Raw genomic sequence first — 25,415 nt, forward strand, 5'->3', positions numbered from 1 at the left:
TAGGTTTGGTTACATCTTGGTAGCTATCTGCTGTCTCATGCTGGTAGCGGTGGTGGTATTGTGCCTGCTCAAACAAAGAAACAGAGTTAACTTTATAACTTCAGATGTACTTGCTCACTAACATGTAAGCAATGGCTATCTGACTGACCAATAGCTAATCAATAGATCAGGTCATAAACAGTGACTTCAGCAATTTGCTTACCCTTTTATAACTGAGTTGTGACAGACACTTGCAAAAACCCATCAAGCTGGCACAAACGGGAGAACCAGGGGATTTAGTCAGGAAGGCCTGGAAGGCCGTTAGAGGGGAGGGGGAGGTTCCCTCGGTGCAAGGATGACAGCCATTAGCAGGGGAGGAGGTACTTTTTCTTTAATGAGCAGAAAACAAATCCTGGGTGTGGGTAGAACAGGGGTCTGCAACCTGCGGCTCTGCAGATGTTCATGGACTACATGGCCAATTGGCCATGCTGGCAGGGGCTGGTGGGAATTGTAGTCCATGTACATCTGCAGGCCGCAGGTTGCAGACCCCTGGGGTAGAAGCAACAAACGAGTCGTCACCCGCTCTACGTTCCCACCCCAGAACACGAAGAATACAAATCCCGAAACCCCTTGGGGCATTGTTGGCACACGTTTCCGAGTTCCGGCACTCCTCCGTTCTCTTCGCCTATTGGCCGCAGGGGGATAGTTAGCCGGCCAATGCGCTTTCGGAAACACTCGAAGGGTGGAGAAGCTGAGAGAATGCTGGCGGCGCGTGTGTTGTGGAGGAGCGCATGCGCCAGACTGGCTCTGGCGCTTGAGAGTTCTGCTCGGTTTCTGCGTGGCCGAACAGAGCCATGGAGCGGGAAAAAGGCGAGGTAACGGTCCCGGCGGGTGTGGGGTGGCTACATGGTGAGCTACACGAGCGGGATCAGAGGCGTTTTCCTTCTCTGGAAAACAAAACAGGAATTTAGTGGTGTCTTAAAAGCTGACAATTATTTAGTGCAAGGTTGCCTGTTTTATTTTGCTGCTGCAGACTTAACACGATTGCTTGTCTGGACTTTCCCTTGCCGGGCTTTCTAAGCCTTTGCACTTTCCTGGGGCTACAGTGACGCCTCCAGGCTTTTGCCTACCCAAGAGGATTGTGTTTCTTTTGTGTGTTTGTTTTAAGAGGGGTGTGAATAGGACGGTCGTTTGGAAAGCTTGGTTTCCTCTTTCCTCGGGAATCTCTTTAAGCGTTCGCGTCGTTGAAGCTTTCCGACGTCTTATCGCCGTGGAGGATTCTGCACACATGTCAACTTCTCTCCGACTAAAAGGCACACATGGGAGAGAGAGCTCAGATCTTGACACGACGTAGCTTACCAAAAGAACAGCTGGTTACTTCTACAATCGAGCTGCAAGTGAGAGAGTGAGTGGCATGTCCTGTCTCACAAGGCACAAGCTCGTTGTGAGAGTAGTAAAGCAGGAACCGGATAACATGATACACCTTGGAGGAAGGTGAAGATTTTTTAAAATGGTCAAAAATGTACTAATCACACGTATAGGGAGGTGGGGGGCTCCTTGTAGTGGGTGATTCGATCATCAGGAATATAGAGAGTTGGGTTTGTGACAGGCGTGATGACCGCATGGTGACTTGCCTGCCTGGTGCGAAGGTTGCGGATGTCACGCTACGTCTAGATAGGCTGTTAGACAGTGCTGGGGTGGAGTCAGCAGTTGTGGTCCACATTGGTACCAATGACATTGGGAAATGTAGCCGGGAGGTTCTGGAAGCTAAATTTAGGCTGCTAGGAAAAAGGTTAAAATCCAGGACCCCCAAGGTGGCATTCTCTGAAATGCTACCTGTTCCACGCGCAGGGCGAGCTAGGCAAGCGGAGATACAGGGTCTCAATGCGTGGATGAGAAGGTGGTGCAAGGCAGAGGGTTTCAGATTTGTCAGGAACTGGGGAACCTTTTGGGATAAGGCAGGCCTGTACAAAAGGGACGGGCTTCATCTTAACCAAAGAGGAACCAGGCTGCTGGCGCCAACATTAAAAAGGTGGCAGAACAGCTTTTAAACTGATCCCTGGGGGAAAGCCGACAGGAGCTGAGGTGACTTCGGTTCGGAATACAGAGTCCATGGGGATGCAGACAGAGGGGGAGGTTTTTCTAAATCAACCACATACAAACGAGGAGCAAAGCAATGTGATAAGTGATAGTGTCTACAAAAAGCTAGAGGGCAAAGCACATAAATCCCAGGTTAGGGACAGAGACAGAGTATACAGATGTCTCTATGCTAATAGTAGAAGCCTTCGGCCTACAATGGGGGAGCTGGAATACAGAGTTTTGAAGGAAGACATTGATATATGGGGCATCACAGAGACATGGTGGAATAAGGAGGACAAGTGGGATGCTGTTATCCCAGGTTACAGGCTCTACAAGAAGGATAGGACAGGGCTTATTGGGAGCCCTCTACGTCAAAGAGAGCATAGTGTCACATAAAATAGACAATGCAGGGGGGGCTGATTCCCCTACAGAAGCACTGTGGATATCAATACCAAGGGTGAAGGATAGTTTAATATTAGGAATATTATGCACAAGAGGATTCTGAGACAGAAAAAGAAATTAGAGAGGCCAACAAAAGCAAAAACGTAGTGGTAATGGGCGATTTTAATTATCCCTACATAAACTGGAAAAATGCATGTTCAGGTCATAGTAAGGAGAGAGCATTCCTGGATATGCTAAATGGCTGTGGCTTAGAGCAGATGGTTGTGGAACCAACCTGGGGAGAGGTGATCCTAGATCTAATTCTATGTGGGACCCAGGACCTGGTGCGGGAAGTCAGTGTTGTTGAGCCGATAGGGAACAGCGACCACAATGCTGTCAGATTCAGTATCTCTGCAGGAAGCTGAAAGGGAAAATCAAGAGAGTCAAAAATGTCCAAGATGCTTGGAGGTTATTTAAAACACAGTCACAAAAGCTCAGCTGGAATGTGTTCCAAGAGGGTTAGGAAAGGCAGCGCCCAGTCCAAAAGAAAGCCACCATGGTTAACAAGGGACGTTGAGGAAATTATTAGGAAAAAAAAGATGTCTTTTAGAAAATGGAAGTCCAACTTAACTGATAAAGAATACCAGAGAGAACACAAATGGTGGCAAAAGAGAAGCAAGTTAGCTGTAAGGGAGGCAAAAAAGGATTATGAGAAACACATGGCTGTGAACATCAAAACCAGCAACAAACAGTTCTTCAAGTACATCAAAAGCAGGAAGCCAGCAAGGGAAGCGGTAGGCCCGTTAGATGACAAAGGAACAAAGGGTGTGCTAAAAGATGACAGGGAGATTGCAGAGAAGCTGAATGAATTCTTTGCATCTGTCTTCACCCAAGAGGAGGTGAGGAACATTCCTGCTCCTGAACCAAGCTCCTTAGGAGGCGAATCTGAGGAACTAGCAAAGATAGTGGTAGACAAGGAAGAAGTTCTGGCAGCCATTGATAAACTAAATGTTACCAAATCCCCTGGCCCAGATTGTATTCACCCAAGAGTTCTTAAAGAGCTCAAGCATGAAATTGCTGATCTTCTCACTTTAATATGCAACTTATCCCTGAAATCAGGCTCCATCCCTGAAGACTGGAAGATGGCCAATGTCACACCAATCTTTAAGAAAGGATCTAGGAGGGACCCGGGAAATTACAGGCCAGTCAGTTTGACATCTGTTCCTGGTAAATTAGTAGAATCTGTCATTAAAGATAAAATTATAAAACATGTAGAAAAGCAAGACCTGCTGAGAAAGAGTCAGCATGGCTTTTGCAGAGGCAAACTCTGTCTTACGAACTTACTAGAGTTCTTTGAGGATGTAAACAGGCATGTGGATAAGGGGGAACCAGTGGACATTGTCTACTTGGATTTCCAAAAGGCTTTTTTTGACAAAGTTCCTCACCAGAGACTATTGAGAAAACTCAGCAATGAAGGAATAAGAGGGGAAGTCCTCCCATGGATTAAAAACTGGTTGAGAAACAGGAAGCAAAGAGTGGGTGTAAATGGGAAATTCCTCACAATGGAGAGATGTAGGGAGTGGTGTCCCCAAGGATCCCAGATTGGGGACCAGTGCTCTTTAACCTATTCATAAATGACCTGGAAGTAGGGGTGGGTAGCTGCAGTGGCCAAGTTTGCAGATGATACCAAAATTATGTAGGGTGGTGAGAACCACAAAGGATTGCGAGGAGCTCCAAGCGGACCTTGATAAATTAGGTGAGTGGGCTAAGAAATGGCAAATGCAGTTCAATGTAGCAAAATGCAAAGTGATGCACATAGGGGCAAAATCCAAACTTCACATACATGCTACAGGGGTCAGTGCTATCAGTCACAGACCAGGAAAGGGGATTTGGGCGTCTTAGTTGATAGTTCCATGGGAATGTCAACTCAATGTATGGCCAGCTGTGAAAAAAGGCAAACTCTATGCTGGGGATAATTAGGAAAGGAATTGAGAATAAAACTGCAAAGATTAAGTCATGCCCTTATATAAAGCTGTGGTGCTGACCGCGACTTGGAGTAATTGTGTTCAGTTCTGGTCGCCACATCTCAAAAAAGGATATTGAGGAGATAGAAAAGTGCAGAGAAGGGCAACAAGGATGATTGAGGGACTGCAGCACCTTCCTTATGAGGAGAGGCTGCAGCGTTTGGGACTCTTTAGTTTGGAGAGGAGACGTCTGAGGGGGGATATGGTTGAAGTCTATAAAATTATGCATGGGGTAGAAAATGTCGACAGAGAGAAATTTTTCTCTCTTTCTCACAATACTAGAACCAGGGGCATTCATTGAAAATGCTGGGGGGAAGAATTAGAACTAATAAAAGGAAACACTTCTTCACGCAACGTGTGATTGGTGTTTGGAATATGCTGCCACAGGAGGTGGTGATGGCCACTAACCTGGATAGCTTTAAAAGGGGCTTGGACAGATTTATGGAGGAGAAGTCGATTTATGGCTACCAATCTTGATCCTCTTTGATCTGAGATTGCAAATGCCTTAACAGTCCAGGTGCTCGGGAGCAACAGCCACAGAAGGCCATTGCTTTCACATCCTACATGTGAACTCCCAAAGGCACCTGGTGGGCCACTGCGAGTAGCAGAGAGCTGGACTAGATGGACTCTGGTCTGATCCAGCTGGCTTGTTCTTATGTTCTTATGTATGTATCATCTGACTTAATTAATCTAACATGACAGTTATCTACTCTGGTTTCCCTTACATGGATAGCCCCAGACTAGCTTTGTCTCATTAGATCTTAGAAGATGAGCAAGATCAACCTTGGTTAGTATTTGGATGGGAAACCTCCAAGAAATCCCAGGGTTAAAACGTGGAAGCAGGCAATAACAAACCACCTCCAAACATTTCTTACCTTGACAACTTTACAGATAAACAAACAAACCCCCTCTGATTTCACATTCACAAGCACCAATACAGGGTAGAATATCCGTTTGTCTGTATGTGTGCCTTCAAGTTCTTGTAATTGTTTGTGTTTTGTTGTCGGTGGTGATCGTGTAAAAATAATTATGGTGACTTTCAGGATTAAAAATGATAAAACACTGAATAAAAGATAGTGAAAGGGAGTACAGTTTTATTTAATTTATTGTTCACCTCAACTTTCCTCATCTTGCCCTAAAAACTGATAGGACATGCCTTGGGTGAGTCATATATGCTCAGTGTTGGTGTATTTCACAGATGATTGTGGAGGTAAAATGAGAATTTGAGGAACTGTTCTGTCCTTACAGCAGTTCTGTGAAGAAGGCTGTGCTGTGTCTGTGTGACTTGCCATCCAGCCCATGGGTGGGAGGAGGGTTGATTTCCCTTGTCCAAAACCACCATTCTAACCCAAACACTTCTTTTCCATTCCACTTCTCTTCAGTTTTTAAGAATTGGTGGGCCTGGATGGAACCAGGCTTCCTTGATTTCCATTCTACTTTCTGTTTCCTTTCTCTGCACATTCAGTTACACTCTGAAAATTTAGGAAAGGGAGGAGTGACAGACCATCAATAATGATGCCACCTCCTCCTTTGCTAATAATCTGCAACAGATGTTTGAATTAAATATCTTTTAACTTCCCCTTATGCTGTTTTACCACCTATGAATGTTCCAAACTTTGGTCTGTTTTACTGTTAGTTGGAGTTTCCTGTCCAGTCCAGAGCTTCGCCCTTGGATCAGATGGATGAGGATGAGGAGCAAGATAATGACTTGGATCTCTTTGGGGGTTATGATAGCTTTCGACAATACAGCAGCAGTGAGGACAGCAACAGCACCTCCTGCCTGGAAGATTCTAGTGAGAATGAAACAGCAAACCAAGAAACTGGGGAACTGCCTGCATCCCCAACACAAACACAAATATCTTCTGATCGGTTGCCAGATAATAATGGATCTGAGCCAGGTACCGGTGTGTCTTTCTGCAATGAATGTTTGTAGCTGATAGAACAGCAAGGCAGTCTTGTTCTGCCTAGAGGGAAATGGGAGCTGCTTAATGGGATTTAATACAATTGGAGGATATGAACCAAAAATAAAGTGTCAGCCTTGAATAAGAGATTCACTTTGTGGGGAAAAGGTACGATTGCCCAGCTATACAAGAAGAGCACCTGTATGAGAAAAATATGAAAGAATCTTTACTTACTTTCCTCTCTGTCTCTGGCAGATTTCCTCGTGTATTTCAGATCTGCAGAATTGTTTTCCCCAAAGGGTAACTGTAAGCAATCTGTAAGAAAATTTTGCCCTGACATGGATAGCCTAGGGTAGCCTGATCTTGTCAGATCTCAGAAGCTAAGCAGGATCAGCCGTAGCAAATTTTGATGTGCTAGTTTTGCAGAATTTTAACTTCTTGTCACACCACTAGTTATTGAATTGCAATTCAGATTTTTACTCTTTTAAAACTACCACTGAACTCTAAAATGCATTGAAGCCATTTCTAACTAAAACTCATGAAATTAGTCATACTTGATCTCCTACATGTATACCTTTCCAACAAAATTGGTGCCACATATGCTAAATTACGTATTCAGAATGTTTAATTAATTAGTTAGATCCTTCCATGCTAAGTAGTATATCGGGCAACCAGTGCTCTCCAGCAGTTCCGGTCTTGGGCGAGTGTTCCATCCTTTTCCTGTGCAATATTCAGTGCCTTCACATCTTGCTCAGATGTTCTCAGGTGTTTTGGGGGCATCTTTGCTGTCATTTGGCATCAGGAGGTATCTACCTCATTGCTGTCCTTGGGATCCGAAAATGTTGGATAAATAACATGAATTTCATCAGGGGTCACATATACAATCCTGGTCAGTTTTTCTGCTTCAGACTGGCAATTTATGGCAGTATTAGTGAAATTCAGTACAGTGTCTTGATTACAATTGTGGCCGTCCTCAATGCCTGAAAATTGGGTAAAAGGCCTTTCCTGATCTGATGAATAAAAGCTTATATATGGGGAATCAAGATTTTTTTTCTTAATTGTTTCTAGGTCAAAAGTTCTTGTAATCCTTCAGTATACTTAAAGTCTTTTTACATGTAATACGGAGCCAAGTTTTTTTAAGTTTTAAAAAGAGATCAAAAAAGAAATTTAAAAAAAATCTGGAAAAGAAGGGAGAGGGGGGAAAGAGAAGGCAGCTTCTAGGAAACTTAAGGCTAGCAGACACTTACCTAGGTGTTTCCAGAACTGTTAGGTCTGTTGACAAACTCCAGCTAGTCCACCTGTCGAATGGAAGGTTCTTAGGTGTCCAAATCGTGAGGAGGCAAGATCTCAGCTGGGCTTGCTCTTCAAACCAGTGAAAACACCCCTTTCAATAGTGTGTGGCAGGGAGGTCTTAGGAGCTCAAACCAACTGAAGTGCCATTTCTCCAGAAGTTCTCGGGAATAAAGAGAATCTTTCATAAATGCATCCGACTCTGCCTTGCAACAAAAGGATAAACTAACATCATGCAATAAAGACTGTTTACATGGTAAACAGACTATAGGTATTACAAGCTGCCTGGAGCATTGTTGTATAAAAGTACTGTTTGGAAGCTTCCATGTAGTGTGTACATACAATATGTGGATTCTCATTCTTCTTATGCTCCTTTGTGTTTGCTGTTTTTTACCTGATACATTGTTAGCTTTCTGGCCAGTTTGATTAACACTTTGGGTAACCAGTGCAGTAACTGTGTTTCATTGATGCTCTTAACGGGTGCTGCTCTTTACCTTTTTAACTTGCAAATTCACGTGCCAGGATAATAGTAACAGTCTGCAGGGACTTAAGCTTTTGATCAGTGGTTCTCAACCTTCCTAATGCCACAACCCTTTAATACAGTTCCTCATGTTGTGGTGACCCCCAACCCTAACATTTATCCATTTTACAGATGAAGAACACTGATGCGGAGAGTCTTAGGCGACCCCTGTGAAAGGGTCGTTCGACCCCCAGAGGGGTCCCGACCCACAAGTTGAGAACCACTGCTTTTGATCATCCCTACTCATTTGTCTTGGTTTCCTAGCTGCTTTATGCTGTCCAGTTTTAGGTCAGGAGGATACAGACAGGTCTTCACTGCTTTGAAGAAGAATTTCCTATTCGCTTTTTTTGATAATGCCTGATGTTGCCTTGTGCTTTCCTTTGTTCTAACATTGCAACTGAGCTTGCTCCTGACAGAGCTGTCACTTCCCACGACTGAGGCTTGTTATATTTATGCTCCCTTAGCTATCTGTGAGATGTGTGGGATTGTGGGCACAAAAGATGCATTCTTCTCAAAGACCAAACGTTTCTGCAGCGTTTCCTGCTCTAGAAGCTACTCTTCAAATTCCAAGAAGGCCAGCATCTTGGCTAGGCTGCAGGTAAGCAACATGCACTTAATGGGAATTTGGCATCTAAGGAAGCAAAGGTTGTTGGGAAACATGCCCACTATTTGCTTAAATGTAGAGGTAAAGGGAATGGAAGACATTACTTAAAGGTTCTTCTTTCTGTAACAGTAAACATAATTGTACGTCTGACAGGGACATCTGAAAAGCCATTCTCTCAATAAGCAGGGTCTTAAGATGGCTGCTAGCCAGTAGGCATCTTGAAAAAGGCGGCATCAGACAGTCCTGATTTTGGAGGCATTTAGGAACTGATTTTGTACAGAATGGGTTATGGGGTACTGTGTGGTTTCCGGGCTGTATGGCCATGTTCTAGCAGCATTCTCTCCTGACGTTTCGCCTGCATCTGTGGCTGGCATCTTCAGAGGATCTGATAGTTGGAAAGGAAATCAAGTGAGTAAAGGTCAACAGGTGAGGGCATCTGAATAGGAGTGGCCTGGCAAGTGAGTAACAATGAAGTGTAGCATGTGAGTAACAAAAGAGATAGCAAGGTCAATAGGTGAGGCATCTGAATAGAAGTAGTCTGGCCTTTGTTCCCTTTGATTATCTGTAGTCATCCTGTGTTTGTGTGGAGCTGATTAGTCACTGTCTTGACTGTCTTGTTTTTCAAAACTGGCAGCCAAATTCTGTTCATTTTCATGGTTTCTTCCTTTCTGTTGAAATTGTCCATGTGCTTGTAGATTTCAATGGCTTCTCTGTGTAGTCTGACGTAATGGTTGTCAGAGTGGTCCAGAATTTCTGTGTTTTCAAATAATATTCTGTGTCCAGGTTGGTTTATTATGTGTTCTGCTATTGCTGATTTTTCTGGCTGAAATAGTCTGCAGTGCCTTTCGTGTTCTTTGATTCGTGTCTGAGCGTTCATCAGGAGAGAATACTGCTAGAACATGGTCATACAGCCCAGAAACCACACAGCATCCCAGTGATTCCGGCCGTGAAAGCCTTCGACAATAGAATGGGTTATGTTGAAAAACTCTTGATCTCATAATTACACAACCACCTGCATCAACATACTATGGCTCACTTAACATGCCACAGTTGTCCTTTAATCCCAGTTCTGCATTTGTAGGCAGGGGAATCAAAGAGTGGTAAACTGATAGATTTTTTTCCCATATCTTTTTCAGTGCATGCTTGTGTGGAGTAGAGTTTGTTTAATTCGTGCTAGTGGTTGTAATTAGGGAACCCTCTAGCCACACAATGAAGCAGGTCGTATATAAGCTGCTGTAATTTGGAGCCCTAATTTGTATCTACAGTCAAAATTGCACAGGTAGATCTAGAGCTGATGGTTGACTTTAAATTTGGAAGAGAAGGGTATTATCCTTCAGTAGGCATCATGTTTATGAATGGTGGTAAACCATAGACCAGAGATTGTAGGAGAAGGATACTGATGGTGGATATAATCTAAGGTAGTGGTGGTGCGCCTTTGGCACTCCAGATGTTATGGACTACAATTCCCATCATACAATTCTATAACATCTGGAGTGCCAAAGGTTCGCCACCACGGATCTAAGGATAGAAGAAGAGTAGAAGAAGAGTTTGGATTTATATCCCCCCTTTCTCTCCTGCAGGAGACTCAAAGGGCTTACAATCTCCTTGCCCTTCCCCCCCTCACAACAAACACCCTGTGAGGTAGGTGGGGCTGAGAGAACTCCGGGAAGCTGTGACTAGCCCAAGGTCGCCCAGCTAGCATGTGTGGGAGTGTACAAGCTAATCTGAATTCCCCAGATAAGCCTCCACAGCTCAGGCGGCAGGGCTGGGAATCAAACCCTGTCCCTCCAGATTAGATACATGAGCTCTTAACCTCCTACACCACGATTCAATAATAAAGGAGATTCCTGGGTAGAACTGTGAAGCAATCATGTAGGTAGACCATGATTTCCTCCCCCACCTCCAATATTCCCATAGAATTTTCTGCTACATGAGTTTGATTTATCAGACCTTCAGGGACTGTTCTGCTTTTCATCTTGTTAACTGTAAAACCATGTTATTTCACTCTGAACCCCAAGAGACAAAGGCATAGCACATCTATCACGAGTTACACATTTAACTCTTCATCTTATAAATTTCACAGAATCACACACCTTCTTAACAGGAATGCAAAAAAAGTCTTGTGGCATCTTAAAGGCTAACCTGTAAATTGTTACTTTGTGAGTTTGTGAGCTTTTATGGACATGCACCTATCCCATCAGATCCATGTGAGACAGCAATTTCTAGCCATGTGAAGCTTGTGCTGCAGCATGTTTTTTTTAGTATTTAATATGCTACAGGATTCTCTTGCATCGGTGGCAAACAGATGAGCAAGGGCTACTCTTCTGGAACTGTGTTCTTTTAATTTGATATTCAATGGTGCAGTTATCAGCAGAGTTGCACTCTTCTAAATCCATTCACCTTTGTCGTCATAGAAATCAGGATTGTACTGCTAATTTCTAAAGCCTTCCTTTCCATCCCTGAAATCAGGCTCCATCCCTGAAGACTGGAAGATGGCCAATGTCACACCAATCTTTAAGAAAGGATCTAGGGGGGACCCGGGAAATTACAGTCAGTTTGACATCTGTTCCTGGTAAATTAGTAGAATCTATCATTAAAGATAAAATTATTAAACATATAGAAAAGCAAGACCTGCTGAGAAAGAGTCAGCATGGCTTTTGCAGAGGCAAATCCTGTCTTACAAACTTACTAGAGTTCTTTGAGGGTGTAAACAGGCATGTGGATAAGGGGGAACCAGTGGACATTGTCTACTTGGATTTCCAAAAAGCTTTTGACAAAGTTCCTCACCAGAGACTATTGAGAAAACTCAGCAATGAAGGAATAAGAGGGGAAGTCCTCCTATGGATTAAAAACTGGTTGAGAAACAGGAAGCAAAGAGTAGGTGTAAATGGGAAATTCTCACAATGGAGAGATGTAGGGAGTGGTGTCCCCCAAGGATCTGTTTTGGGACCAGTGCTCTTCAACCTATTCATAAATGACCTGGAAGTAGGGGTGGGTAGCGTGGTGGCCAAGTTTGCAGATGATACCAAATTATGTAGGGTGGTGAGAACCGCAAAGGATTGCGAAGAGCTCCAAGTGGACCTTGATAAATTAGGTGAGTGGGCTAGGAAATGGCAAATGCAGTTCAATGTAGCAAAATGTAAAGTGATGCACATAGGGACAAAAAATCCAAACTTCACATACACGCTACAGGGGTCAGTGCTATCAGTCACAGACCAGGAAAGGGATTTGGGCGTCTTAGTTGATAGTTCCATGGGAATGTCAACTCAATGCATGGCAGCTGTGAAAAAAGCAAACTCTATGCTGGGGATAATTAGGAAAGGAGTTGAGAATAAAACTGCAAAGATTGTCATGCCCTTATATAAAGCCGTGGTGCGACCGCACTTGGAGTACTGTGTTCAGTTCTGGTCGCCACATCTCAAAAAGGTTATCGAAGAGATAGAAAAAGTGCAGAGAAGGGCAATGAGGATGATTGAGGGACTAGAGCGCCTTCCTTATGAGGAGAGGCTGCAGCGTTTGGGACTCTTTAGTTTGGAGAGGAGACATCTGAGGGGGGATATGATTGAAGTCTATAAAATGATTCATGGGGTAGAAAATGTTGACAGGGAGAAATTTTTCTCTCTTTCTCACAATACTAGAACCAGGGGGCATACATTGAAAATGCTGGGGGGAAGAATTAGGACTAATAAAAGGAAACACTTCTTCACGCAACATGTGATTGGTGTTTGGAATATGCTGCCACAGGAGGTGGTGATGGCCACTAACCTGGATAACTTTAAAAGGGGCTTGGACAGATTTATGGAGGAGAAGTCGATTTATGGCTACCAATCTTGACCCTCTTTGATCTGAGATTGCAAATGCCTTAACAGTCCAGGTCCTCGGGAGCAACAGCCGCAGAAGGCCATTGCTTTCGCATCCTGCATGTGAGCTCCCAAAGGCACCTGGTGGGTCACTGCGAGTAGCAGAGAGCTGGACTAGATGGACTCTGGTCTGAACAGCTGGCTTGTTCTTATGTTCTTATGAGAGGCAGCAAGTCCTCTCTGCTTCATACTGTGATAGTGTTCTGAAAAATCTGCATTTTTTAAATTGCTTTCACAGGGAAAACCACCTACAAAGAAAGCAAAAGTGTTGCACAAGGCAGCCTGGTCTGCTAAAATTGGAGCATTCCTTCATACGCAGGGGACGGGCCAACTTGCTGATGGAACTCCAACTGGCCAGGACGGTGAGTGTGGACAGCAAGGGGAGGCAATAAGCATGTTACTTACTTCAAACGGCAAAATAAACTGCACAGATGGTTTTGTTGTCTAAATAACAGCTGAAAAAGGAAATGAACGGGTAACTGATATTAATTCAGAGCTTGCAAATAGCTGCATTCCCCCAAAGCAAAATCCAAAAATTGAACAATACCTTTCAAGACTTTCCAAAATAGCACACAGTGATGTATGTTGAGAAACTTGAATTCTACTGTACATTTTCTTATTCTTACAAATATTCAAAAATGTTATATTGCTGTCTATTTGGATCAATTACTTGTTTATAATCAAAGATGGGTCTTGACACGAGCTAGATGCAACGCCTTTCCTTCTCCATTTCTACAAGGCTGGTTTTCTAAAATCCCACGGCACAAATGGCGTTGCTTATTTTGTCCATCTGCAATCAATTCCCTTGAGCATACCTTACTTTTTTGTCCTAGATATAATAACTTTAGAGCTGATTTTGCTGCATTGTTCTTGGTTGGGTTTAAGACATTATCGGACAATGTTAAAATTATTAATTTGCTTAACAGTACTGAAGTCGAGATATCTGAAGTTGTAGCTAAATTTCTTTTGAAAGTCTTGTGTGGTTAGAAAAATATCTAAGGTTTTGGTAAACTTAACCTTGTATTATGTTTTGACAATTTTTCCTTTCTTCTTTTGTAAATGCCTAATAAAGGTTGTTGAATTGTTCAAATACTGACTCAGGCTTAGGACCTATTATAAAATAAAAAGTGGAATTCAACTGTACTGTGTGCTTGCAATGCAGTAGGGCTCTCTGACCTTTAGAAACTGATAAGAAGCCAGATTCTGGGAGCAGTGGTGGGATTCAAAAATTTTAGTAACAGGTTCCGATGGTGGTGGGATTCAAACAGTGGCGGAATGCCAGTGGGGCTGGGTGGGGCACAAAGGGGGCATGGGCAGGCATTCTGGGGGTGGGGCATTCCTGGGCAGGGCTGTGGCAAGGACGCAGGGCGCGTGCATCCCAGGTGCAGTTCCCCTTCGCCCCGCCTCTAGATTCAAGTATTAAAAAAGCAATATACCATATGGTAGTGTATTATTTCTTTTTTATATAATTATATTGATTGATTTTAAATAATAACATAAGTAAGGAGAGAAACCAAAAACTGTTTACAATTGTTAACATATTACAAAAATATCTAATTGCCCATCTCTCTCAACCCCCCAACTAAAACATCCTATATTGCCTCCCTCCTTCCCATATTTCCCTCCCTCCCTACTTTCTACTTCCCCTTCAGATTCCTATAACTACTTTATCTATTCTACTTGAAAGAAAACTAACAGAGGGAGAGATCCAAAATCCTTAATCTAAAAGAGTAGTTTAAACTTCTCTCTTTCCAATATAAATTTCAAGGGGAAAAAAGAACATGAAAAATCTTTACCTATAATACTTTCCCAACCTTTATACCAATGAACAACAAAAAAATAGAATTACTATGTATTCTATTATTTCATACAGTTCATACACACATGGGGGGGGGCAGGGGGGCTGCAGGGGGCCCTGGGGGTGATTTTGCATCCTCCACTTGATGAGATTTGTTGTACCCAGGAACAGAGATTACCCCCTTGTCCCTAGGAGTTAATCATTAATAACCGGTTCTCCGAACTGAGAAAATTTTAGTAACCGCTTCTACCGAATAGGTGTGAATAGGCTGCATCCCACCTCTGGCTGGGAGTAAAATATGGTCTCCAGTTTGACTCCCTAGGTTGTCAAAGCCACGGAATCTTGGCACCACATTCCAACTTACTAAGAAGATGAAATGGTTGCTGTGTCATCATGATGGGGGTGGGTGGGAATATGACTGCAGAATAAATCCCACCTTGCTATCCTATTCTGATCCTTAATTGCGAGCTTTATTTTAAAGGCTGCATGACTCAACCATCTCTCTTCCTCTATCATTTCTGTGCATCTTCCTGGTTCAGATACCTAATAAAGAAAACAATTTGTTTGGGATTTTTTCCTTGTTTGTTTTGGGTCTTTCTGTTTGATATAAGATCATGTGCATAATCTTGGGAATATGCTAAATTATCTGTTAGGATTCTGCATTGTGAATAACTGGCCATTATAGTAATGTTTAGCATATTTTTATGTGAGAACATCTTGGGACAGATGCAGACGTAATGTAGATTCTCCCCCACTCTCAAATCTTAACTGCAATCCAGAATTGAATGGTCACCTATAATAACTGGTTAGGACTAGCCAGATTTACTTTTTCATTAAGGCTTGAAACTGGTTAGGAAGACCTAGTAAAAGCAGGGAAACTGATTGTGCATAATACTGAGTTAATGTTGGTGTCTTCGCAATGCTTAACGGTTGGAAGAATTTATATGGAAGAATTTTGGTTTCTTCCTTCTGGAATTGCCCCTGTTATGTCGATGTTGGTCTTAAAATATGGATATATATATATGTAGCTTCTGCATGTGACAAACCCTTTTATTTTGCTTTTTGGAATACCAGAAGTTTATCTGCTGTTTCTTTTTATGGGATAAAGACCTCTGTGTAAGTTGAATGGTTGCTGTTATTAAAATCATGGGCCTGTCCCATCCAATGCCCCTCCAATGAAATATAGTTTTCTTTTTTAATTTCTGTATTTAAAAAAGGAGAAAACCCCTCAAAATCCAGTAACTAAATAGTCAAAAAGAAAACAGAAAAAAAGATATACATAGAGACAACAATAAAACAGTAGTGGCAGATTTACATATAATTTTCTATAAAAGGTTTCCAGGTATCTAAAGATAAGTCCTTATGCAATTGTCAATTATTTATATGCCATTAATCCAAATATTAATAGAATTCTAAGGTCCTCAATTCATTGATTTACCAAAGGTGGGCTTGTATCTTTTCAGTGTAGTAATATGAGTCATTTAGCTGTAGTAATTGTATCTGCTGGTGTTGGTTAACCTTAATCCTTCAGTACTATAGTTGACTATGATGGTCTCATATCCTCTTTTAGCTCTCGTCGTAGGATTTGACTGGGGAATGTACCTACAGGAACATGGATGCAAGGCCACACCTGTCAGCAGTTTTAAACACGTGAGCACTCCCTGTTTGCTTTCCATGATTTCTCTACAAGACGTTATGAAGCTCACTGGGTGATCTTGGGGCAGTCACAGTCTCTCACCCTAATCTATCTTGCAGGGTTGTTGTGAAGGTAAAATAGAAGAAGGGAGAATGATGTTGAAAACTTTGAGTCCCCATTGGGGGGAAAAGTGAAATATAAATATCAAAATTAAAATGTATTCTTATAGCTTAAGAAAAACCATTGAGGAAATGTTAGAAGGAAAATAAGAGCTTTTAGGTCATTTTTTTGTGGGGAAGGGAAAGCTGCCACATTCTCTGTGTGGAACATCCTCTTCAGTGGATTAGATCCAATAGATCGGGATGGCCAACTTATGGTGCTCCAGATGTTCATGCACTACAATTCCCATCAGCCCCTGCCAGCATGGCCAATTGGCTGATCAGCAGGGACTGATGGGAATTGTTGTGCATGAACATCTGGAGCACCATAGGTTGGCCACCCCTACAATAGATTCAGCGAACTTGATAATACACTATTGTAGCTGAGTGGGTATGGGTCTGCTTAGTGTTGTAGTGTTGGATGACAGACAGTAGGTATAAATGGATTTCAACGAACAAGACCTATCTTAAAAAATTAAGACTATAATAAATGCTGGTTTATCTGCAGTGAAATGCTAAACACCCTGGAGATGGATTTCAAATCAACTTAGCAACAACCAGCGTAAAATATGAAGAGTTAATTAAAAACATGAAGTCATATGGTTTTGAGTAGAAAGTGTACTTTTTATGGAAAACTATTTGCCTCGTGTCCAGATATTTTGTTTTAAATAACCTCTCAAGGCATTTGATTCTTTCATATATCACTATCCCACTTCCAGTAAAACAATAGCATAAATTGTGTAATCATTCTCTTAAAATCATTGTCTCCAAAATCAACTAAAGATTTGAGCAAACAGCCTTAACATCGCAAATAGCAATAATAGCAAATAATAATAGCAAGTAATAAGAAATATATGTTTTTAACCTGAACTGTAATGTTTCATTCTTTTGTTTCTTTGGCTGTGAGAACTGTCCATCCTGGACTCCCATTGATTTCTAAGCTTTTTGCAAGGTTCCCCCCCCCCCCTTATCCTGCCTTGAAGGTAGTCATGAGAGTTCGAAAAAATCAATGACGTATTTGAAAATGAAAGCTACGTACAAGCAACCACACTGCATATTCAGATTTGGAGAATGCATCCTAAAGTTCTCTGTTGTGTTGAGATACACCACCCTGCATATTTGTTCCTTACCTCTTTTTACTCCTCCACCCTAAATCTTTCAGGTGCCCCTTTATGAACAGTGGGAGGATGTGATGAAAGGGATGAAGGTGGAAGTGCTAAACAGTGATGCGGTTCTTCCTAGTCGTGTATACTGGATTGCTTCTGTGGTTAAGACCGCAGGTGGGTCTCTTCAGGAGGGCAACAGAAAAGACTGGGGATATGTATTATTCATGTTTGTTTATTAATTTCAGAGTTGCAAAAGACCACCAGGATCATCTAGTCCAAGAGGAACTACAGCTGTAATATCCCAAACAAATAGGTGCCCAATGGATAGTTAAACTTATAGCAAACAATCTAGCACCTCACATTCATGCTCTGCCTTTTGGTAGTCTAGACAGATCATAGCAAACATAAATGAAAACCCCTTGCACTTACCCCACCCAAACATTAAAATGTAGTTAGGGTCAGGTTAGACTAATCTGCCGATGGGTTCAACCTCAGTGCAAGTAATTTCTTCAGGAATTACAAAATATGAGGTTCTGAAGAATATAAATTGCGTGTCTGTGAGGCAACCACCACTTCCTCTAGATACAAGAATTCCCTATACTAGTCTTTCATCCTTGACTGCTGAGTGGATGGAATTATGAAGTTGTCGTATGCTCTCAGATCATGTGTGCCTTTCTCCTAATGTTGGCTACTCTAGCTGTCCGAAGCTCACTGTGGCCTTTCCTGGGGCATTGTACATGTGAAGTATGTACTCTGTTCCTGAAACAGTGGTCAGTTAAGATCTTGTGGAACATAGAGAGGAGACATCAGTGGTGGCAGTTTCCTCAGTATGGTGGCTCTTCTTCCAGAAGGCAGTACAAACTGTGTTCAGATACTAAGAGTGCTGATGGAGCTGTTTCCATATATTTGAGAAGGTGATTACAGTGTTATACAGGTGTTGAGATCAGCCCACATCTCTTGTGAAGAATAGTTTTGAATGACTGTGTATTGTTCAATGGGAAATATTGTAGAGGGTGGAAAATGTTCCACATAGAGTGGTTGAACAAGTGCTGAATATTGCTGTGGTTGTCAAGGAAGGCAGGCAACAGTATTTAAAATTTAATAATTTGTTTTGCTTTCTTTCTTCTCCCTTCCCTAAATCAATCATGGCAGGCTACAAGGTGCTACTACGTTATGAAGGCTTTGAAAGTGATTCCAGCCATGACTTCTGGGTCAACTTGGGCACAATGGACATTCACCCTATTGGCTGGTGTGCTATCAACAGCAAAATCCTGGTTCCACCCCAGAGTAAGTACCTGAATCGCACCCAGCTATGGGGATTCCTGACAGTTAAAACATCTGTTCTGTATTTCCTGAAGTTAGATCATATGCCTAGGATGTGGTGATTTTAAATCCCAGATTCTGCACTTTGGAATAAACAAAGCACATTCACATAAATAAGAATTGGGTGGATTGCTAAATTGTCCCTGTGACATCTTTGGAGTTTGGCTTGGATGGTTTATGGGCATCATTAGCCCTCTGGGAACTTTCCTACTAAGTTGAAGAGCAACTCTGCCCCAGGCATATGTGCTTGTAAATTGGGGAGGGTTTCTACATTCTTATTTGAATCATTCAAGGTAAGGAGAGATGGGTATCTAGGTACACACTGCTAGCGTGGCATTATCTTGGCATCATGCCTCTGGAAACACAGCCAGACTCTCTTATTTTTTGGACTTTTAATGAAGGCTGTTTATTTTTCTTCTGTCTCATATTCACTTAACTAACTGATTTCCATTTTTGCAATACCTTTCCTATAACTGTGCCTTCTCAGAGCCACACAAGGCAGGTAACTAAAGGATATATGATTTTCTGTGATGATTATATCATTGGGGAGCTTTCTTACGTAGCTTTTTTGACATCCGTCCCTTGTGCCCTTGATCTCAGTGTTCCTTTTTGGTCCTTTGCTGTCCTTCAGCATGCAGTGCCTTCTGCAGTCTCAGAAATCACCAGTTGATTAAATGGAACTTTTGGTGGTTGGGTCAGATGTTCTTCTTTATGGCAAATACAATTTGAAACTAACTTTATAGAAACAAGAAATACCTTGCATAGTTTATTGCACTTGCAGAATTGGGTGAATCTCGTCCAGAACTTGGTCTGGTTATAGCAAGAATGAGTCCCCTCATTATCCAAGATCAGATACTGTTGCCTTGTTCTATGTATGGCTGCATTAACAGATATTATATGGTAGGTGCCAGACCAGCAGGTTTCAGCTGTGACCCTCCCTCTCCCAACTGTGAATTTTTCTTTCTCTAGGAGATGTCAGGCTCCATCCTTCTAGGTAGCCTTTAAACCTATAAAGCAAGGGTCTCCAACCGATGGCCCTCCAGATGTTAATGGACTGCAATTCCCATCAGCCTCTGCCAGCATGGCCAATTGACATAGCTGATAGGAATTCTAGTCCATGAACATCTGGAGGGCCATAGGTTGGAGACCCCTGCTTTAAAACTTGTGTTTGGTGTGCACAAACTTAAAGAAGCCTTTGAATATACTGATAGAAGTAGGGAAGCTTCCAGTGTTGAATCCTTCATGTTCTTTCAGATGTTAAAAGCATGCTTTTTGGGTTGCTTTTTTGTCTCCTTTGTGCAGCTATCCGCTCCAAGTACACAAACTGGAGAGATTACCTTATGAAGAAGCTTGTAGGAGCCAGGACCATCCCAGCAGATTTCCACATAAAGGTAACTCTCTCTGCATTTGTCCCTGTTCTTGATCTCCTGATGGGGTTCTGCAGAACTCCCTGGCAGTGTCCTTTTTCTTAGCCCTCCTCCTTGCTTCATGTCCATCTTTGTGGGGTGCAGGTGATGGTCTTCAGCTTGACTAGACTTTAGCCATCTGTGCATTCCAGCAAGGATCAATATGAGTTGAAGGGCTATGCAGTGCGGAACCAGGCAGCAGTCAGAAGTGCTGAAATATATAGCCATTTTATTCTCTTAATTAATTCCCTTGACATGTGTGGATGACTAGTGGGAGATACAGGAAATGTGGAATCAGTTGACACATTCCGGAGATTCTGATCACAATCCTGTCCTCCGTATGCTGTTATTTTGCAACACTCCCCGCTCCCCACTTCAGACAATGCAGAGAGGTTGTAGCATCTGATGATCTCAGGTCTCCCCTCCCAGGCATAGGAGTCAATTCCAGATGCACAGTCTGAGGTTTCTAAGGCAGCTGGTGAGAGCAGGACTAGTAGAAAGTTAGAGGAGTTCAGAAGAGGTGAGAGGCAGTCCAGTCTCCCACCTTTTCTGCTCTTGCATTGACAGTTCAGAACAGCTGTCCTTTCGTCTGCTTCATGTAAACGCAGTTAGGGACACAGAGCTGCTTACATTACTCTTCTCTCTTTTATTTGAATCTCACAACCCTGTGAGGTAGGTTAGACTGAGAGAGAGTGTGACTAGCCCAAGATCATCCAGCGACTTTCCGTGGCAGAGTAGGAATTTGAACTTGGGTCTCCCAGTTTCTAGTCTAAAATGCTAACCACTAAACCACCCTGACTTAGTTCCTGGCCTTAAATGACCCGGTTGGAATGGAGAGAAGCTGTTGAAACTCATCAGGTGTGCTGTATCCTGACCACAGCTATACCTGCTGTGGTCAGTGTAGAGGTATTCTTTGGAAAATAAAGGCATGCTTCACATCATCAAAAACCTTGCCCCATGTGATCAAAAACTGCTCTGGCGTGGAATAAATATAGCATAATGTAAGCTGATGAATCTGTCTTGGCTGGTGCGATGCAAACTCCATTCTTCAGCTTGAAAGTATCCGTTGGAGATGCTCCCTCTGCTGGCATGTTTTAGAAAGCATTCTGGGCTAACACTTTTCTTCATCTTGAATAACGAGATGGCGAATTAAGGAAGAGATGTATGGGTTTGGGCTTTCATGTGAAATGTGTGCAATGTTGATTTGGAATAGCTGGCAGTATGGGTCACTTGCTCGTTGTAGTGGTGGAAAGTCTGACTAATGGCTACAAGATGAATGCTTGCTGTTTAAGTCTGTCGCCTTTCTCTTTTCTGTGTTACTTTATCAGTGGGTTATTGAGCAGTACAGGTCAAAACACCTTTTCCTTGTTGGAGGTTCAGTGGACAGTTTTGTTTCAGGATCAGATGCTGAAGTTTGGACTGCTGTGCTATGCATTCTTACTTGGGTGTGAGTCCCACTGGGAATCTATTGGCTTACTTTGAGGAAGTGTAGATAGGATCTGGCTGAGAGTTTCTATTTTGCAATGTTTTCTATAGCATGTGTTTTAGTGTCAGGCTCATAGTAATCCTTACAATAGCTACATGAACTCAGGTAGTACTATGGGTAGGGTTCTGTAGATCCACCAGAAGGTTTCTGCAGACAAAAGGGGGCAAAAAAAAGTCTGAAATGCCCCTTGAAATGGTATTTGTCGGGCACAGGGCACTCAGAAATAGCAAAAGTGAAGAAGTTGGAGCCTCCCACTGGATGAAGGTTGGCAAAAGCAGTCAGACACATACACACCCTGTCCATGACATTCTCCTACGTAGGTCCATGACAATTCTCCTAGGTATCCAAATCAGAAGGCTGGGAATGGGTGGCCAGAGTTCATGTGTTAAGTGATATTTAAATTGAGGATTTCCCAGTTCATAGCCAAGTATGTTAGCCTAGCTATGGCTGCTTCTGTCAGTGCATTGATATGAATCTTCATATGGAATCTTGGTTGAACAAATCTAACTTTGGTTCTGGAATGTTGACTACAAACTACAGCTCAACATATGTCGTGTACAATGCTCAGGGGGAAAGGACAATAAAAATATTATAATTCATCACGATACTTAGCAATTGTGTTATGGGATGTAACTGGCACCAAAATGTTTGACTTTTTTTTTACACAGATGACTGAGAATATGAAGTATGCTTTCCGTCAAGGCATGAGAGTGGAAGTGGTGGACAAAACCTGTGTTTCCCGGACTCGTATGGCAGTAGTAGACACGGTGATTGGTGGTAGGCTGAGGCTCCTTTATGAGGATGGGGACAGCGATGATGATTTCTGGTGTCACATGTGGAGTCCTCTCATCCACCCTGTGGGTTGGTCTCGAAGGGTTGGTCATAGCATGAAGAAATCAGGTGAGAGTTCTTATGTCCAGTGTATTTAGTGGTAGGGGGGCCGGTTGGGAGATCATATTCTTGTCCAGAGCAGTGGTCTGTCTGCTGCTGAAGCTGCAGTGGCTGGTTGCTGGTGGATCTTGCGTTCATGTACTCTTCATATGTTTGAAGGAGTTAAAATTCATACTGGCCCCCCACTCCTACAATCTGACTCCTTTATGCTTGTAAGTGGAGGAGAGATCATTGAGATAAACAGAGGTGGGGAGAGACATTCATGTTGCTTTGTGTTCACCTTTCTTAATTCAGGTGCCTTTCCAGTCTACTTTAGCTTCCACTGCACTGTATCAAGAATAATGTGTGTTTTCTACTGCAAGAACCTTACCTGCCTGACTCCAGCACGATATTCAGTGCCAGCAAGGAAATTTGAGCAACACTGATTTTTACATTAGAATTATATCTGGCTCGTCCTCACTCTGAGATTCTGATGGTAGCACAAGGACGTGAGGAAGAAGCAGCAGTTGACACCCCTCTGTGTTCTGAGGGAGGCAGCACATTCTGCATTTCTTACAACAGGGAGTGCAAAACTGTGTACCCTTAACACATATATGTTCATTAAGGACACCAACATCAGTTTCAGCTCATGTCCCTGAACTTCTCAGGTGATGCAGTTGAACACATGGATTGCAGGACCTGTTGTTACCCCTCTTGCTGCTTGATAAGTTTTATTTGGGATTTCTGGTTGTTGCAGGGAGAATAAAGAATTAAGCTGGGACTGAGTTCCTAATATCTCAAATTAAGTTTAATTTTCCTCGTTAAAGATGACTAGGTCATTCTAGATGCCTTAGTTCTCTCTCTCTCTTCCCATATTATGTCTTTTCTGGAAGAAAAGTTTAATGACATGGCGAACCACCCGACCTTCCGGAAGATCTACTGTGATGCTGTTCCTTATCTTTTCAAGAAGGTAGGAGAGCATCTTCTTCCTGTTCTTGTTTCCACTGCTGCCCAGTGATGGAGGAGGAGGAGCGGGAACAACTCTGTACTGTTCTTGGGGTTGCATTTGATAGAATGGTTGGATTCTATGTCTTGCCCTTGAAGACATAATAGTGACAACGTAGGAAGCTACCTTATAGCACATCAGAGAAGTGGGGCGGGGAATTTCCTGGTGTTTTATTTTTCTGCAGAAAATTTTCCATTTCAAATGATTCATTGATTTATGAAATTAATAATAATGAATGTGATGGCCTTGCCAACACAATATTAAACAAGATTGGCAGTTTCAGAGTTCTAATGTTTCTCAGATGGTTGTTCCTAGGATCTGTGTGTGAGAGAACAGGAATATTTTATTGATCTGAGGTAAATAGGAGAGGAAATAAAGCCACAAATGTGTATAATAATCCAAATTAAAGGATAAAGTTACAAATTCTCCTGAATGCCTGTTCAGGTCAAATGAAGACAAGTTAAATTGTTATTGATCTGCCACATAATGCAAGCAATTTTGTAATTGTCAGCCTTATGTGGAACTGACAACTGATGCCACAGAGTGACAAAACTGAAGTGCCCCAGTGACTTCCATGTTGAAACAGATAAATGTCCAACCATGTCCAGGGCATATCAGGTATAGTTCTTTGGGTATGCTAAAATTAGTATGAACAGTTTGCAGTGCTTTGGGGATTTCCCCCCCCCCCCTTAAATTTGCAGTGGAATTTGATGTCTGCTGTCTGTTGCCTACAAATTTATTATTCCACTAAAATAAATTTCCACCAAAACTTGGAATTTCTTTGAACATTTAAACTACTTTTGATTTTCCCCCTAATTAAGTATGTCAGTTGGAGTGTTATTATTGGGAAATAAAACATGATACCATATATACTCACAAATAAGTTGAATTTTTCAGCACATTTTTTGTGCTGAAAAATCCCCCCTCAACTTATATGTGAGTGAGGTGTATTTTAAAAAATATTTTAGGGTTTTTACTTTGTTGGCCGCCAGGGGGCACAGTTTTTAGGCTAGCAGCACCAAAATTTCAGGGTATCATCATGTGACACTCCTGATGATACCAGCCAGGTTTGGTGAAGTTTGGTTCAGGGAGTCTAAAGTTATGGATCCCCAAAGGTGGTGCCCCATCCCCCATTGTTTCCAATGGGAGCTAATAGTAGATGGGGCTATATTTTGAGGGTCCATTAAGAACATAAGAACAAGCCAGCTGGATCAGACCAAAGTCCATCTAGTCCAGCTCTCTGCTACTCGCAGTGGCCCACCAGGTGCCTTTGGGAGCTCACATGTAGGATGTGAACGCAATGGCCTTCTGCCATTGCTCCCGATCACCTGGTCGGTTAAGGCATTTGCAATCTCAGATCAAGGAGGATCAAGATTGGTAGCCAGAGATCGACTTCTCCTCCATAAATCTGTCCAAGCCCCTTTTAAAGCTATCCAGGTTAGTGGCCATCACCACCTCCTGTGGCAGCATATTCCAAACACCAATCACACGTTTCGTGAAGAAGTGTTTCCTTTTATTAGTTCTAATTCTTCCCCCCAGCATTTTCAATGTATGCCCCCTGGTTCTAGTATTGTGAGAACTTTGGACCCTTTGAACTAAACTTCACTAAACCTGGGTGATATCATCAGGATAATCTCTTTCTGATACCAGCCAGGTTTGGTGATGTTTGGTTCTGGGGATCCAAAGTTATGGATCCCCCAAGTGGGTGCTCCCATCCCTCACTGTTACAATGGAAGCTAATAGTAGATAGAGCTACATTTTGAGGGTCCATAACTTTGGACCCTTTGAACCAAACTTCACCAAACCTGGGTGATATCATCAGGAGGGTCTCCTAAAGATACTCTGAAATGTTGGTACTGCTAACATAAACATTCCTCCCCTGACAGGCACCCTCAAATTTTCCCCAGATTCTCCCTTTAAATCACCCCCCCCCCTTTTCTGAGTGGATTTAAAGGGAGAATCAGGGCTTACACAGCTAGTTTACTGTT

General features: G+C 42.5%; 1 protein-coding gene across 2 annotated transcripts in view; it reads left to right on the top strand.

Annotated features, from left to right (window-relative positions):
• The first annotated feature begins 731 nt into the window (after positions 1-731).
• L3MBTL2 (L3MBTL histone methyl-lysine binding protein 2) overlaps positions 732-25,415 on the top strand; it is a 35,919-nt gene continuing 11,235 nt past the window's right edge. For both annotated transcript variants that reach the window (XM_048500218.1, XM_048500219.1), the window contains exons 1-10: positions 732-854; positions 6,100-6,361; positions 8,639-8,772; positions 12,877-13,000; positions 16,007-16,086; positions 17,393-17,510; positions 18,489-18,623; positions 19,962-20,050; positions 22,220-22,451; positions 23,315-23,391. In XM_048500218.1, the coding sequence (XP_048356175.1) occupies positions 834-854; positions 6,100-6,361; positions 8,639-8,772; positions 12,877-13,000; positions 16,007-16,086; positions 17,393-17,510; positions 18,489-18,623; positions 19,962-20,050; positions 22,220-22,451; positions 23,315-23,391 (1,272 nt within the window). In that variant the 5' untranslated portion in view covers positions 732-833. The remainder of the gene's footprint in view (positions 855-6,099; positions 6,362-8,638; positions 8,773-12,876; positions 13,001-16,006; positions 16,087-17,392; positions 17,511-18,488; positions 18,624-19,961; positions 20,051-22,219; positions 22,452-23,314; positions 23,392-25,415) is intronic.

Source organism: Sphaerodactylus townsendi, linkage group LG06, assembly GCF_021028975.2.
Source record: "Sphaerodactylus townsendi isolate TG3544 linkage group LG06, MPM_Stown_v2.3, whole genome shotgun sequence".
Classification (NCBI taxonomy): Eukaryota; Metazoa; Chordata; class Lepidosauria; order Squamata; family Sphaerodactylidae; genus Sphaerodactylus; species Sphaerodactylus townsendi.